Source organism: Salmo salar, chromosome ssa22 (genome assembly GCF_905237065.1).
Source record: "Salmo salar chromosome ssa22, Ssal_v3.1, whole genome shotgun sequence".
NCBI classification, from domain to species: domain Eukaryota; kingdom Metazoa; phylum Chordata; class Actinopteri; order Salmoniformes; family Salmonidae; genus Salmo; species Salmo salar.
The window spans coordinates 34,800,361-34,814,845 of record NC_059463.1 but is presented as its reverse complement, the minus strand read 5'-3'; the positions used below and the strand labels follow the sequence as shown (position 1 = coordinate 34,814,845).

The window sequence follows — 14,485 nt, the reverse complement described above, 5'->3', positions numbered from 1 at the left end:
GTTATTCCATTTCTACAGGCCCCATCCCTCAGGTTTTAACCAATCCATGGCTATTATTTGCTAAAATAATTTGAGCTATCTTTGTTGTGAGAAGTGCTGCATCTCTGCAGGCTATTCCATTTCTGTCATTGTCTACCTCAACCATGGAGACATTTGGGTCATCCTCATCTTCAATTGTGAGCACTGCTGTTGCAATTATGACAATGCAGAATGTTGGTTCAAAATGCAATGTGTTTGAGACACTGGAAACGACTTCAACACACCAAACATGAGCTCCACTACACCTCTGGTGTGGATATGAGCTTGGCTGTACCATTGTTGCTCAGGTCCTATTGCATGAACAGAGGGGTGAACAAGAAGTTGGTCTATGCATACCCACTGTCACCAAGTATGATTTCACTATGTTGTCCTCCTTCAAGCTGAGCGTACAAAGAGGAGTTTTGGAAAATTCTTGAGTCATGAGTTGTACCTTTCCAGGGTGCAACAATGTTGGAAAACTGCAAATTGGGAGTGTACATGTAACCGATGTGAAATGGCTAGCTAGTTAGCGGTGGTGCGCACTAATAGCATTTCAATCGGTGACGTCACTCGCTCTGAAACCTTGAAGTAGTTGTTCCCCTTGCTCTGTAAGGGCCGCGGCTTTTGTGAAGCGATGGGTAACGATGCTTCGTGGGTGGCTGTTGTTGATGTGTGCAGAGGGTCCCTGGTTCGAGCCCAGGGCAAGGAGAGGGATGGAAGCTATACTGTTACATACACACACACTTTGCACATATGAGAACCAGTTTTTACAATTCCTGTACTCCTCAGCATATGCTGTAGTAGAGGGATACTTAATGGGAATATGACGTCCATCTATACAGCCAATGACTCCAGGCAAGTTCCCATATTCATAAAACTCTACCTTGTAGTTGGCGTGGGCTGCAGGGAACTTGATGCGATTGTCTTTCAGTTCACATATAGCAGTGCAGACTGGACTAATCTGCATGCTGTCAGTTCACTTACGCCACACAAATCTCCTGTTTCACAATGAAGGTTTCAGATGCCAAAAACCTCAGTATTTGTAGGGAAGGAGGAATGGGCCTTCCCCTAAGAGAGTCAGATGAAAGCCTTGGGTCAAGCAAACAAATGATCTCCGCTGCATTTACTTTGTACATACAGAAACGGTCATGGAAAATTGATTTAATCTAAATCATTCAGTGGGTTGTTCCTGTCGATAACCGCCCTTCTGTCTGTTCTTGGTGGTACTCTTCGATCATTGAAAGTCCAGGTAATCCATTTCCCTCCATTGCCAAGGCCAACCTGGGGGCCACTATCCATTAATCTGAAATTGAACCTGCTACTAGCCTTCTGGAAATCAGACTCTTTCAATCTAAACTAGGGCATGTCTGAGAAATGCCATTTCATTCAAGTGAGTTTAAGAAGTGCAAATTTAATCTAAGATTAGGTTTAATCGGCCCACGAAACCACCCAATATGTTGGGGTCTAACTACATGGTCTGTAAACTGATTTGATGTGTGCATAAATGTGAGAAGTAAGCCTATGCGACCAGGAGTTGAATGCAAATACCCAGGAGACAGCAGCCTTACCTTAGCTCCAGGGATAGCTCAGTGCCATAGTTGGCCAATCCAAGCAGATTAGTGTTGGTTCAAAGTGGTAACCCAAATTAAATATATACAAAAATAAAACTACTGAGGAAAGCATAAACTATAGGTTAACTAACAAAAACTGGCAGGCCAAGAAGCCTCTGGTCACAGAATGCCAATCATCTGGATTACTCACACCTGTCGATTTATCCAGGCTTCCTGGCAAAGAGCCCTTGACCCAGTTGGTGCTGCCACCTGGGGGATGGAGTGTGGTGGAAGTGTATCTTGGTAATATGTTGCCTGGCTGCTAACACTGAACTACCCCCCATATCACAAGACCTGCATCAATAGTTTATGGTTTGCTTGCTACTTATACATTTATTTCACATTTGTTACAGGCAAGTTTATCAACATTTTATTTTATGCAGTTATCATTTTACAAGGAACAAGATAAAGCAGATAAGATTATTCAAATTCTTTATTCCAAAAGATCTACCTTTATTATTCACAAGTTATTCCCAATGTCCATAAAGACAAGTTTGGCAACACTGCATAAGCTATGGCCGCAAACCAAAATATGTGTTCGCCTAGCGAATTTACTCAAGACACACATTGAAAAAGGAAACAATCACTTAGCACACATACCTCATTCAGTTACTTTAACAGTCAATTTCAGACTGTATTTTGATTTCATTACAGCTATGGAGAATTTTCAGAAATTGTGATAATGCTCTTGTAATTTATTCAAGGACAGCAAAACCTTTATTTCTACAACATGCTATAAACATTTGCATATTCATAATTCCTCCCAATTCTGTGTGTGACAAAGAATCAAAGACAGTCAATTAAATACAACACAAACAAATCTGAGAGAAATTCTAGCCACCTGCTCTTTTTCCCCCACATTGTATTCACTGCATAGTGAAGAAGTAGACTAAGAATTGACGATTGGAAATGCTTTCTAGGTGAACAGTGCCTGTCAGTGTAAAGAGGGGAGGTGTGTGGGTCTGGAGTTGGTGAGGCAGAGTCGTCCAGAGGTGGCTGCTTAGAGGTTTTACACCAGTCTCCGCCTTTTGCTGTCGCGCGCCACCGGGTCCCCAGTCGCAGCATTCATTCTGGCCGCCCCCAGAGGAGACACCTGGTTGAGCATGGGGTCATCGGAAGCCTGGCCGAACAGAGCCATGAGCAGAGCCACGCCGAAGCCGGTAGCACGCTCCCCCTGCAGAGAGGAAGGAAGAGAAAGACAGAACAGGTTACACCATGACTCAAATCTATTTTTGTTCCCAGCCCCCCTCCATTAGCGCTTTCACATTTGTTTTTTCACTGATCTGCAAGCACTAGATAGATAAGGTATACAGAGGATGATCCTTTTGTTCCCCATTTCTTTGAGCTGGGCTGAAGCAGGTTAAAGCACACTTTTTCTAAAGAGACTTGTTTATTTGAGTCTGTCAAGATATGGGAGTGGCTGAAATGGCTTTAATAGATTGTCTATACTTCCAAAAGATTTAATAAAAAAGGGGTTTCCTGGACACATTAAGCCTAATCATGAACTAAAAAGCATTTTCAGTGGGGATTCTAGGCTTAAATCAGTGTCCAGGAAAACACCCCCACTAAACCCAAATATCCAGTCACTCACAGCATGGACGGGGGAGGCTATGTCCACATGGACCCAGACCCCAGGCCAGTCGAAACCCAGGTGAGAGCCGATGAAGAGGCCGGCACAGGAGCTCGTAGCATTCTCCCGGTCCTTTCACACACACAGAAAAGGGATACATTTACATTTTAGTCATTTAGCAGAAAATATATAATAGGGTGAAGGAAAATTAACAACAATCATGATAGGCTGTAGAAGCATTAACTCCTTGTACGGAGCTACTTGATTGTACTCCGATCCAGAATTAGGACCTGGTAGACTGGGCATACAGCAGAGAGAAGAGTAGTTGTGCCACTCACAGCCACAGAGTTCTTCATGTCTGCCACGGCTGAGGTGAACTCACTGAAGTGCAGCTCTGGGCAGTAGACCAGTGGGTGAGCCAGGTCTCCGCTGCTGCGGCCTGCACTCACACATGCCATCTCCCACTGCTCACTGTTGGTCATCACAGCACAATGGTACTTCCCTGTGGAGATCCCCTAGGAAAGAGACAAATGAAACCATTGTTTGAAACATATACTTATGTAGTAATTTGTTATACAGGAACTATGGTAATGAACTAAAGTGAAAGGTGGTAATAAGAATTTCAATGATGTGTGTATTGAGTACAAATTCACCGAACGCTTATGATGGTCAGCAACGAAAACCAGCTTTGTTTTTGTGCATCAGACCTCTAACATTTCACAAGATAACTACTTCACTGGGTAGCCAAACTAATACTGTGTGGTGCATGTGACTTTCAGAATGAGCTCATCAGTGCATCATGAGGGTTACCACATGATGTGGCTTTATCAGTCAGCACAAGCTGTGTTTTGAGTTAGAACAACTGTTATAAGGAAATATTTAGGCCTAATGATTTTGTTTGACACAAACACACCATCCACTTGTGTGAGACAACCTTGATACGTTGTTTTGAGTTCCTCAGAAATGTGGCGAGTTTTAGCTGTAGCCCACAAATTTCAGTTAGGGCGAAGATCAGCAAAATGAAAAAACTTTCAGGGTACTGGGTATAATTAAGTCTGTCACGAGCCCTGTTGACCCTTGCACATGTTCATTTCAGCCTATATATGGCTCTGACCAAAGTGCAGTGACTGTTAAACAGCCCTGACCGGCTTTTATGAGGGTTTCAACAATGTACATGGTGGTGCGACTACCTTGTGCTAACATTTGTTACCTATAAACTATTATTCGCCATTAGTCAGCATCTCCACACAAACACATTTTTCTGGGTGTGCGCCAACTCATGTTTTTTTATCTAACATTTATTACCTAACCACTACTTCTGAAAATAATGTTCCGACCAAATATTATAGAAATACAAATATATCAAATGCCTAGAGGCTTAAATCTATTCTATAAGGGCAAAACTATATCCATTGCTTGAAGCACAATGACAATACGTGATTAAAGAACTGTGGGGCACCAAAGTAATGTAGGTGTGTGTTGTTGCCAAAGATGCAGTGCTGTGGCCCTAGAAGAGCCTGCCAGTCACACACCTGTGCCCCTGTCAGGGTGGCCATATCCAGGATGATGTCAGCAGAGAGGTCCTTGCTGGCATACACCACACCATCAGACAGCACCAGCCTGCCCTCGGCATCAGTGTTGTTGATCTCCACGGTCCTTCATCAGAAAGGCAGCAAAAAGAGAACAGAAAAGACTTCATACCACATACTAAGCCAGCATCGTAATAATGGATCCTTGGTCAAATATCAGCCAATTGTGTCTTTCCCACACAAAGCCCATCAGAAGGAAAAACCCTACTTTCCTCCATCAGGTTGCCATTGTATTAGCCTGTTTCCCATTACTTTGCCTAACTGGTTTAAATTAATCCAACATTTAGGAGGGTACTCACTTTCCAGAGTAGAGTGTGTGGATGTCATCTGGCCGTGTTGCAGCGGGTCCGACTGCATTCTCTGCCAGGCAGAATACGGCATGGAGATTGTCTTTGAAGCCCTGAAAAAAAGACATGCATTTCAAAAAAGGTCTGCACACAACTTTTCAAACGCTCAATACAATCCCATAGCGTGTCTCCAAACATGACCTTATGTTGCAAAATAAGAGGTTGATTTGAAAGATTATCCAGGTGTAGTAGGTAGATCTCACCTGTTTGACAGTAGCTTTGAAAGCTCCTAAAATGGCTGCTGCCCCACCACAGTCTCTCTTCATCCCAGGCATGTTGGTCTTGATGTGGGGGGAAAAAAGCACATGCATCCTTTACAACATTGTAACTGAATACTTATTTAGCGGGCTACTGTTAAATATCCATTTAATTATACAAAAGACAGAATGATCACATCAAGGACCTGTTCCAAATGGCACCCCATTCCCTTTATAGTACACCACTTTAGACAAGGGCCCGTAGGGTTCTGTTCAAAAGTACTGCACTATAGGGAACATGGTGCTATTTGGGATGCAGCCCAACTGACAAGCCTCATGCTCGCCTTTACCTTTCCCTTGATGCTGAGGCCTCCAGTGTCGTAAACGATTCCCTTGCCCACCCATGCAATAGTCTGGGTGGCACCATCTGGTTTGTGACTCAGGACTGCCAGAGCAGGGGGGTTCACCGCTGCCTTGCCCACTCCATAGATCCCTGAGGGCCCAAACAGTCCAAAGTGATTGAGTTGATAACCACAAACTAAAATTGAGTTACCAGGGAAAAACAACCATGAGTGTATCTGCATCACATGACAACAAACTAAAATACAAGCTTTAGTCCAATGTGGGAAAACTAATTTGACATTACTTTTGGCCTAAATATTTTGGGTCCCATTAATTAGCTAGTTTTACTGAAAAAGTAATACATCAGAATAGAAACATTGCACATTCAAAGACAAAAGGAGAGGAGGACTAACCCCCCAAAAACTCCAAAAGGGAAGTGGAAGAAAGCGTGTGGTCATCATACATATGATTAAAACAAATAAAACATATATATTTTTTAAAGTGCAGCCAGTTTGAAAATACCTTTTTCTAAACTGGCCCACACAGTTTGTGTGATGGGAAGCAAAGCACCAAACAGATTTGAGTCCCAATTAGAGTATGAGAGCAGAGTTGCTTTGGCGTACCAAATTCTTTCTAACCGTTCCGCTAAAAAACGCTCCTCACTCACAGGATAAACTGACACTCCAAATTCGCTCCATTCCTTAAAAATCATCATTTAACCAACACCCATCTATTTTTGTGACTACTTGGTTTTGAGGTATTGAAACCAAACCATATGATTTTTATATAAAGTATTTTAATAAACATGAAAAGGCGACTAAAAGCATTCACAATTTCAAATAGGCTAGATGTCACATTAAACTGCATATAAACACTTTAAATAGGTCAGGAACCAGATGGGTAGCCTAAATGAATTATTTAGGCTATATTATTAGCCTATTATTTCAAGGCTATAGCCTACAAATAAATAAATTGTGAAGCATTTGCGAGTGTCGACACACTAGGCTGACAGGAACATTAAGCGCTCAGCATTTAAACATTTTGTTGTATTAAGTCATTAGTCTATAAATTGTGCATAAAGGCTGTGACTTAATTATAATTCAAATCTAATTAATTATTAGTGCCTTTGAATTCACTTTTAGAAACACGAGTTTGGCCAGAGTGTGGCTTCAGGCTCATGTGATGGTGCCTGCAGAGCAGGCCAGCAGCAGAGAATACCCCCACTGGGGATGCTAAACACCCTTCGGGCCACTCTTGCCAGGGAGGCAGGGAGGCAGTGTTGTTTTTCTTTTTTTCTATAGGTAGGTCTGACATTTTTGATAACCCTATCAAAACAGAAAGCTCCTTTAAAGAGGTAATATGTCAGGCCTATTGTGCCAAAATCAATGATAGCCTATTGTATAGACATTAGAATGAAAATTAAGAGATCAGATTTTTTGTTTATAAATACTTTTCTACAATGACAGTTAGCTACCCACCTCATTCCTTTCTTTTAGCATGTGCACGTAGTAGACCATCATGCTTTCGGGATACGGGTCTTTTCAGATTCCACGATGACTAGTTGTGGACACTACAACACACTCCCTCTCTTGCTCTTGGCCCTCCTCAGCTTTGTAAGTCACCTTGATTCTGCACCGGTGTGTTTTATCAGTTCATTAAAATATTTAGCAAACTCACATAATCTGGTCCCAAAACATAGAAGCATAACAGATCAGCATAACACTTAGCCAAGACCCTCCTGTCCTGATACACTACCTCCAAATCCTTTCTGCTTCAGTTCCTCTCCTCGAATGATAACAGGAGAAATGCCCAGTTCAGTCCCCACTGCCTTTATCTCCTGAAGACAAAAAGGCATACGCAGTCAAAAAAAAAAAATTGTTTAATTAAGTTGTTTTAAGTCACTGTCAATCGTCCATTACTTGGGTGCTATTGCTTTATGATGGTAGCATCCCAAATGGCACCCTAAACCCTATATAGTGCACTACTTTGAGCAAAGCCCATAGGGCTAAAAAGCAGTGCCCTATGTAGGGAATAGGGTGCCATTTGGGACGCAGTCGATAACTACATTAGGATATCACTTGCCTCCAAGAAGTGATCCGTATTCATCTCATTGCACGGTGTGTCCACAATCCGTGCTGCCAGTCTCACTCCATCAGCAGCATTGGCAAGACACTGGCAAGAGCCAAAGCATAAATTACTTTATATCATTTAGCAGACGCTCTTATCCAGAGAGACTTACAACCATGCAAACATGTACTCTAGATTTACATTTATGCATGTACAGTGCAGACCACTGTTAGGTTACAGCCTCATTAGAAAATAAATCCCCCCCTCAATCTACACACAATACCCCATAATGGCAAAGCGAAAACAGGTTCAGAATTTTTTGCAAATAAATTACAAATAAAACATCACATCTACATAAGTACTCAGACTCTTTACTCAGTACTTTGTAATTGCTGCCAAAGGTGCTTCAACAGCCTCAAGTCTTCTTGGGTATGACGCTACAAGCTTAGCACACCTGTATTTGGGGAGTTAACCCCATTCTTCTCTGAAGATCCTCTCAAGCCCTGTCAGGTTTGATGGGAGCGTTGTTGCACAGCTATATTCAGGTCTCTCCAGAGATGTTCGATCAGGTTCAAGTCCGGCTCTGGCTGGGCCACTCAAGGACATTCAGAGACTTGTCCCGAAGCCACTCCTGCGTTGTCTTGGCTGTGTGCTTAGGGTCCTTGTCCTGTTGGAAAGTGAACCTATACCCCAGTCTGAGGTCCTGAGCGCTCTGGAGCAGGTTTTCATCAAGGATCTCTGTTTACTTTGCTCCGTTCATCTTTCCCTCAAACCTGACGAATCTCCCAGTCCCTGCCGCTGAAAAACATCCCCACAGCACAATGCTGCCACCACCATACTTTACCATAGGGATGGTGCCAGGTTTCCTCCAGACGTGACGCTTGGCATTCAGGCCAAAGTGTTCAATCTTGATTATCAGACCAGAGAATCTTGTTTCTCATGGTCTGAGACTCCTTTAGGTGCTTTTTGGAAAACTCCAAGCGGGCTGTCATGTGCCTTTTACTGAGGAGTGGCTTCTGTCTGGCCACTCTACCATAAAGGCCTGCTTGGTGGAGTGCTGCAGAGATGGGAGAACCTTCCAGAAGGACAACCATCTCCAGAGGAACTCTGGTGCTCTGTCATAGTGACCATCGGGCTCTCGGTCACCTCCCTGACCAAGCCCTTTCCCCTCGATTGCTCAGTTTGGCCGGGTGGCCAGCTCAAGGAAGAGTTTTAGAGGTCCCAAACTTGTTCCATTTAAGAAAGTAGGCCACTGTGTTCTTGGGGACCTTCAATGCTGCAGACATTTTTTGGTAACCTTCCCCAGATCTGTGCCACAACACAATCCTGTCTTGGAGCTCTACGGACAATTCCTTCAACCCCATGGCTTGTTTTTTGCTCTGACTTGCACTGTCAACTGTAGGACCTTATATAGACAGGTGTGTGCCTTTCCAAATCATGTCCAATCAATAGAATTTACCACAGGTGCACTCCAAGTTAATGATTAATGGAAAGAGGACGCACCTGAGCTCAATTTCAAGTCTCATATCAAAAGGGTCTGCACACTTAAATAAGGTATCTGTTTTTTATTTTTAAGAAATTTGCAAAAATGTCTAAAAACCTGTTTTTGCATCATCATTATGGGGTAACGTGTGTAGACTGATGAAAAACATGTATTTAATCAATTTTAGAATAAGGGAAGGGGTCTGAATACTTTCCGAAACACACTGTACATACCACCACAGCCAGAATTTGCGGTCGACCAATTAATCGGAATGGCCGATTAATTAGGGCCTATTTCAAGTTTTCATAACAATTGGTAATCGGCATTTTTGGACGCCGATTATGACCGATTACATTGCAATCCATGAGGCGACTGCGTGGCAGGCTGACCACCTGTTACACGAGTGCGGGCAGCAAGGAGCCATGGTAAGTGGCTAGCTAGCATTAACCTTATCTTATAAAAAACAATCAATCAATCTTCACATAATCACTAGTTGACTACACATGGTTGATGATATTACTAGATTAACTAGCTTGTCCTGCGTTGCATATAATCAATGCGGTGCCTGAAATTGTCACTTCTCTTGCGGTCAGCGTAAGCAGTCAGGGTATATGCAGCAATTTGGGCCGCCTGGCTTGTTGCGAATTAATTTGCCAGAATTGTACATAATTATGACATAACATTGAAGGTTGTGCAATGTAACAGGAATATTTAGACTTAGGGTTGCCACCCGTTCGATAAAATATGGAACGGTTCCGTATTTCACTTAAAGAATAAAAGTTTTGTTTTCGAAATGATAGTTTGCGTATTTGACCATATTAATGACCCAAGGCTCGTATTTCTGTGTGCTTATTATATTATAATTAAGTCTATGATTTGATAGAGCAGTCTGACTGAGCGGTGGTAGGCAGCAGCAGGCTCGTAAGCATTCATTCAAACCGCACTTTCCTCTGTTTGCCAGCAGATTTTCGCAATACTTGAAGCACAGAGCTGTTTATCAACTCCCGAGATTAGGCTGGCAATACTATAGTGCCTATAAGAACATCTAATAGTCAAAGGTCTATGAAATACAAATGGTATAGAGAGAAATAGTCCTATAATAACTACAACCTAAAACTTCTTAACTGGGAATATTGAAGACTCATGTTAAAAGAAACCACCAGCTTTCATATGTTCTCATGTTCTGAACAAGGAACTTAAACGTTAGCTTTTTTTTACATGGCACATATTGCACTTTTACCTTCTTCTCCAACACTGTTTTTGCATTATTTAAGCCAAATTGAGCACGTTTCATTATTTATTTGAGACTAAATAGATTTTATTTATGTATTATTTTAAGTTAAAATAAGAGTGTTCATTCAGTATTGTTGTAATTGTCATTTTATATACATCCGATTAAATCGGTATTGGCTTTTTTTGGTCCTCCAATAATCGGTATCGGTGTTGGAAAATCATAATCGGTCTTCCTCTAGTCATAATAACACATGGGACATTTGTTCAGAAAATGCAAGGTGTGTAACCGTTTGCTAAACCTACATTTCAGGTATGTATTGCAGTTTTGGGGTCATGGTTCGGTACAGGAGGAAGATTAAATGCCAATTAGGCTTGGGCAGTATCCATACCGTCATTCCTTCATACTGACCTTGTGCCATACCGGGATATTCAGAAACAACCGTCAATGTTTTCAAATCCCCACTGATAGCATTGCTAACCTTCGGTTTCCAGAGTAACAAGTACATTTAAAACCCCATAGAGAAAGCTAACTAAATGCTAACGAGCGCATTGCAAACATTTTGTACAGTTTATGAGCTAAACAAGTAACTAAAAAAACACTACTCACAGTTTGCTGCAAGCACAAAACAAATATTAGCTAGCGAGGCTCTTGGTCCATGAGGAGATTCCCTGTTGTTACCAAGAAAATGCTTGATTTGGGAAGACGCTAACCACTTAGCTAGATGGCTAACTAGCTACTAAATTTGCAAACCAAATGCAAAACTGCAGAGCATGTAGCACATTTTAGACAGTTAACATTTGTATCTAACAGGCAAACATTACGTTTTGAATTCCATACTGTAACTAGATCTGGCTTCATTAATAAGGTGACAGCTGAAATGAAGAAAGCACTGTTATTTATCTCCTAACATATTGCACAAGTTCACTGCAGGCATTTACAAATATGCATATTTATTAAAAGTTTGTTTATTTTTTGGCTTTTTCCAAATACCTGGTATATGGTATACCGCCTAATCCTAATGCCAATAGTTACTGTAGTTCATTTTTGTTTTAGCAAAATATGCTAAACTAACCCAGGAATAGGTCATGAAACAATGTGAGGCCCTATAAAATTGTTTTTTGAGCATTGTTAGTGTCAGCTATACATAGGAATCTGCATTTGTGTAGAGGTTAAGTTAGGTTACTCGGGCCAACACACATCAACTGCGTGTTGGCCATTTGCGGTTATACACGAGTGCCAGTGAAAAGTTACTTTAGGATATGACAATGGCATTAATGCATGCTAAATAGTTAACCAGCCAAACTTCAACATATGTTTTTAATTTTCTATCTAGTTATTCTCTCTCGGCAGATAATGCACACACCATGACTTTTACAGAATTGTCATTGCTGACAAAACAATAGCTATAACTGGGCAAATACCTCGATAGCAATGAATACCAACAAACACAGCTCAATTTGATCTCAAAAAACAATCTTGTGACTGCATGAGTGAAAGACCGCTCGTGCCTGTCAACGCAGGCCTACAATAATTAAACTCCGATGTGCACTACAGAGATTGGGATGAGCAAAACATTGCATCCGGAGGACACTGATTCAATTCTGATCGGAGTAGCGTAATTGTTTGATAGTTATTTTTTAAATCTATAAATCGGCTTGGCCCAAAAAAAATTTTACTTGCCGCGGACAAATCTTAATGTCGAGCACTGTAGTGGTTTTAATGGAATAACCTACAATGTTTTTTCAGCTCAGATTTACTCAAGAGGCATAGCCTATAGGCCAGGTGGTTTTTATAAATATTTCTTTATGTATTCATTCAGGTTCACAGTGCGGACCAAACAGAGTTCCCGTACCAAACGGTTCGGTAGGAATACTTGTGCATTTTCTAGGGGTGTAACAGTACATCATAAAAGCACTCTATATAGATCTTGGAGTCAGTTTGGTCAGTCATTTACAAAACCAGTGGTTGGCAGCAACAACAGTGGCTGATGTAGGTCCACAATGGCTCTGGCAATGACTAGTATAGAAGTTAAAGGTACCTGCAGTATAGTGAGGTCCAGTGGTCCATTGTCTTGGCCCACAGTGATGAACTCCACAGTGACTTCTTTCTTCTCGGTCCTGCGGGAGGAAGCAGAACGACGGGAGAATATGGGGAAAGCCCGGGCGATGGCACAGGCTGAGGCAAACACATCAGACCGCTCACACACCACCTGGACAGACAGGAACAAACATACTTTCACAGTCTGATAACAAATCTGTAATAACAGTCAACCTAAAATGCAGTGTGTCAATCACAAAGCATGCAATTTGGCATATTGCCTAAAAAGTCAAATCAAAAGAAGACAGCATAGGCCTACTTTAACTATGCAACCACATGTAGGCCTAACCTATATTTGTTTGAGACTTCGGACAGCTGTAGGGGCCCATCTATGGCTTAACGGTCACATTATCACTAAAGATCGAATAATAAATGTCTGGTGTCTGACACATCACGGCAGATAAGGTCAGCATCACCTTAAACTCCACGGGCATGTTTCCCACCACAGATTATGCCTAGTCCTGGACTAAAAACTATTCTCAATGGACAACTTCCAATGAAAGTGCATTTAAATCCAGGACTAGGCTTAATGTGTTTGGGAAACCGGCCCAGGTCGGTATAGCTCCGAATTAGTCTTTAATCCCAGTGCAGTGAACTGACTGACCAGGATGCAGCGGCTTGTCCCTCCAGGCAGGCAGGTACGGACCAGACGGGAAAGGAAGTGGGCAGAGGAAGGGCTGTTGTGTCTGCTAACCCGTGAGGGCAGGGCTGCCACAGCTGCATGGCTCAAGTACAGAGGGCAGCTGTCAGTAGGGTTAGGGTTCAGAGCAGTGAGAGCCGCCTGCCAGACCTGGATAAAAAAATTAATACGTTTTCACTTTGTTAGCAAATTATTGTCACTGTCAGTGCTATATTATGATGATCACATAAGCGCTGGCACCGATTCTGAATGGCACTGAATACAGTAAGACTTGTGAAAGCATATGACATAAGTTGTCTGACAATGTGGTAAATTGTTAAACAATTTAACTGCAAGTTGCACACACTCTGCTGTCAAACAGTGATAAGATCTTAGCAAAGCATAAAACCAAATAGTGATCAAAGGCTGCGTTTACACAGGCAGCCAAATTCTAATCTTTTTCCCCAATTAATGGCAAAAGATCTGATTGGTCAAAAGACTAATAGTGGCAAAAGATCAGAATTGGTCTGACTCCACATGCAGCTGGCTGAACCAAACATCAAGTAGTCACGAGGAGCAATAGCTAGGTTAGTCGGGCACATGCAACTTGAAACATGATAATTTAACTAGCTAATCCAGTAAAACTGACTTTCCTACAGGCTGGCTTCTTCAAGTAAAATAGGGGGGGACGTAAATTAGAATGTCTTGAAATTAAGAATTAAAAGGACAATAAAATATTGTCAGGGAACAAGTAGCGAGTCAATGTGGTTGGCGAATGGAGATGGCATGTTAAAAGCTAAGCTAGCATGACTTGATTTATGATAGCTAATTTAGCTAGCAAACATTTAGCTAACTTTGTTAGCATTGTCAGATTCAATCCAAGGAACTATGCAAGGCCCATTGAACTATTTCACAGAATACCAAGAGTAAAATTAAGCATTTTTTATATTTAATATTTAACTAGTTAGCTAACTAGAACATTTTTATTGACACTATCTAGCTTGCAAAGTCAGCGCCAGTTGACAAGTGAGTGCTTGCCAGGGAGCTCTAGCACGAGCAGCCCTGACTTTTTATTAACTCACCTTTTCGCTGACAGCTGGCTGCAATTTCCCCTTGACCTGGGTCCAGTTTGTTTGCGCCAAGTTATTCAGTTGACCGACAATGAGGACCGGGCGATTTTGGGGCTCCGAATCTCCAGCAGAAGCCTTGAACTCGAGCACCACGTTCGCCATCTTTGGACAAACGGATGGATAGATGCCCTTTGCACTTTATCGCACATCCTGATTTTCATAGAGCTGTGTCACTGCTGAGG

The 14,485-nt window shown here is 42.0% G+C and overlaps 1 protein-coding gene across 1 annotated transcript; it reads right to left on the bottom strand.

Annotated features, from left to right (window-relative positions):
- Positions 1–1,934: 1,934 nt before the first annotated feature.
- On the bottom strand, positions 1,935–14,408 carry npepl1 (aminopeptidase like 1). The gene is given in 12 exon segments (NM_001140205.1): positions 1,935–2,802; positions 3,220–3,330; positions 3,537–3,713; positions 4,731–4,854; positions 5,087–5,187; positions 5,338–5,415; positions 5,682–5,824; positions 7,429–7,510; positions 7,756–7,845; positions 12,496–12,666; positions 13,159–13,344; positions 14,256–14,408. Coding segments are annotated over 12 exon segments (1,578 nt in total). The 5' UTR covers positions 14,406–14,408; the 3' UTR covers positions 1,935–2,637.
- Between the last annotated feature and the right edge of the window lie 77 nt (positions 14,409–14,485).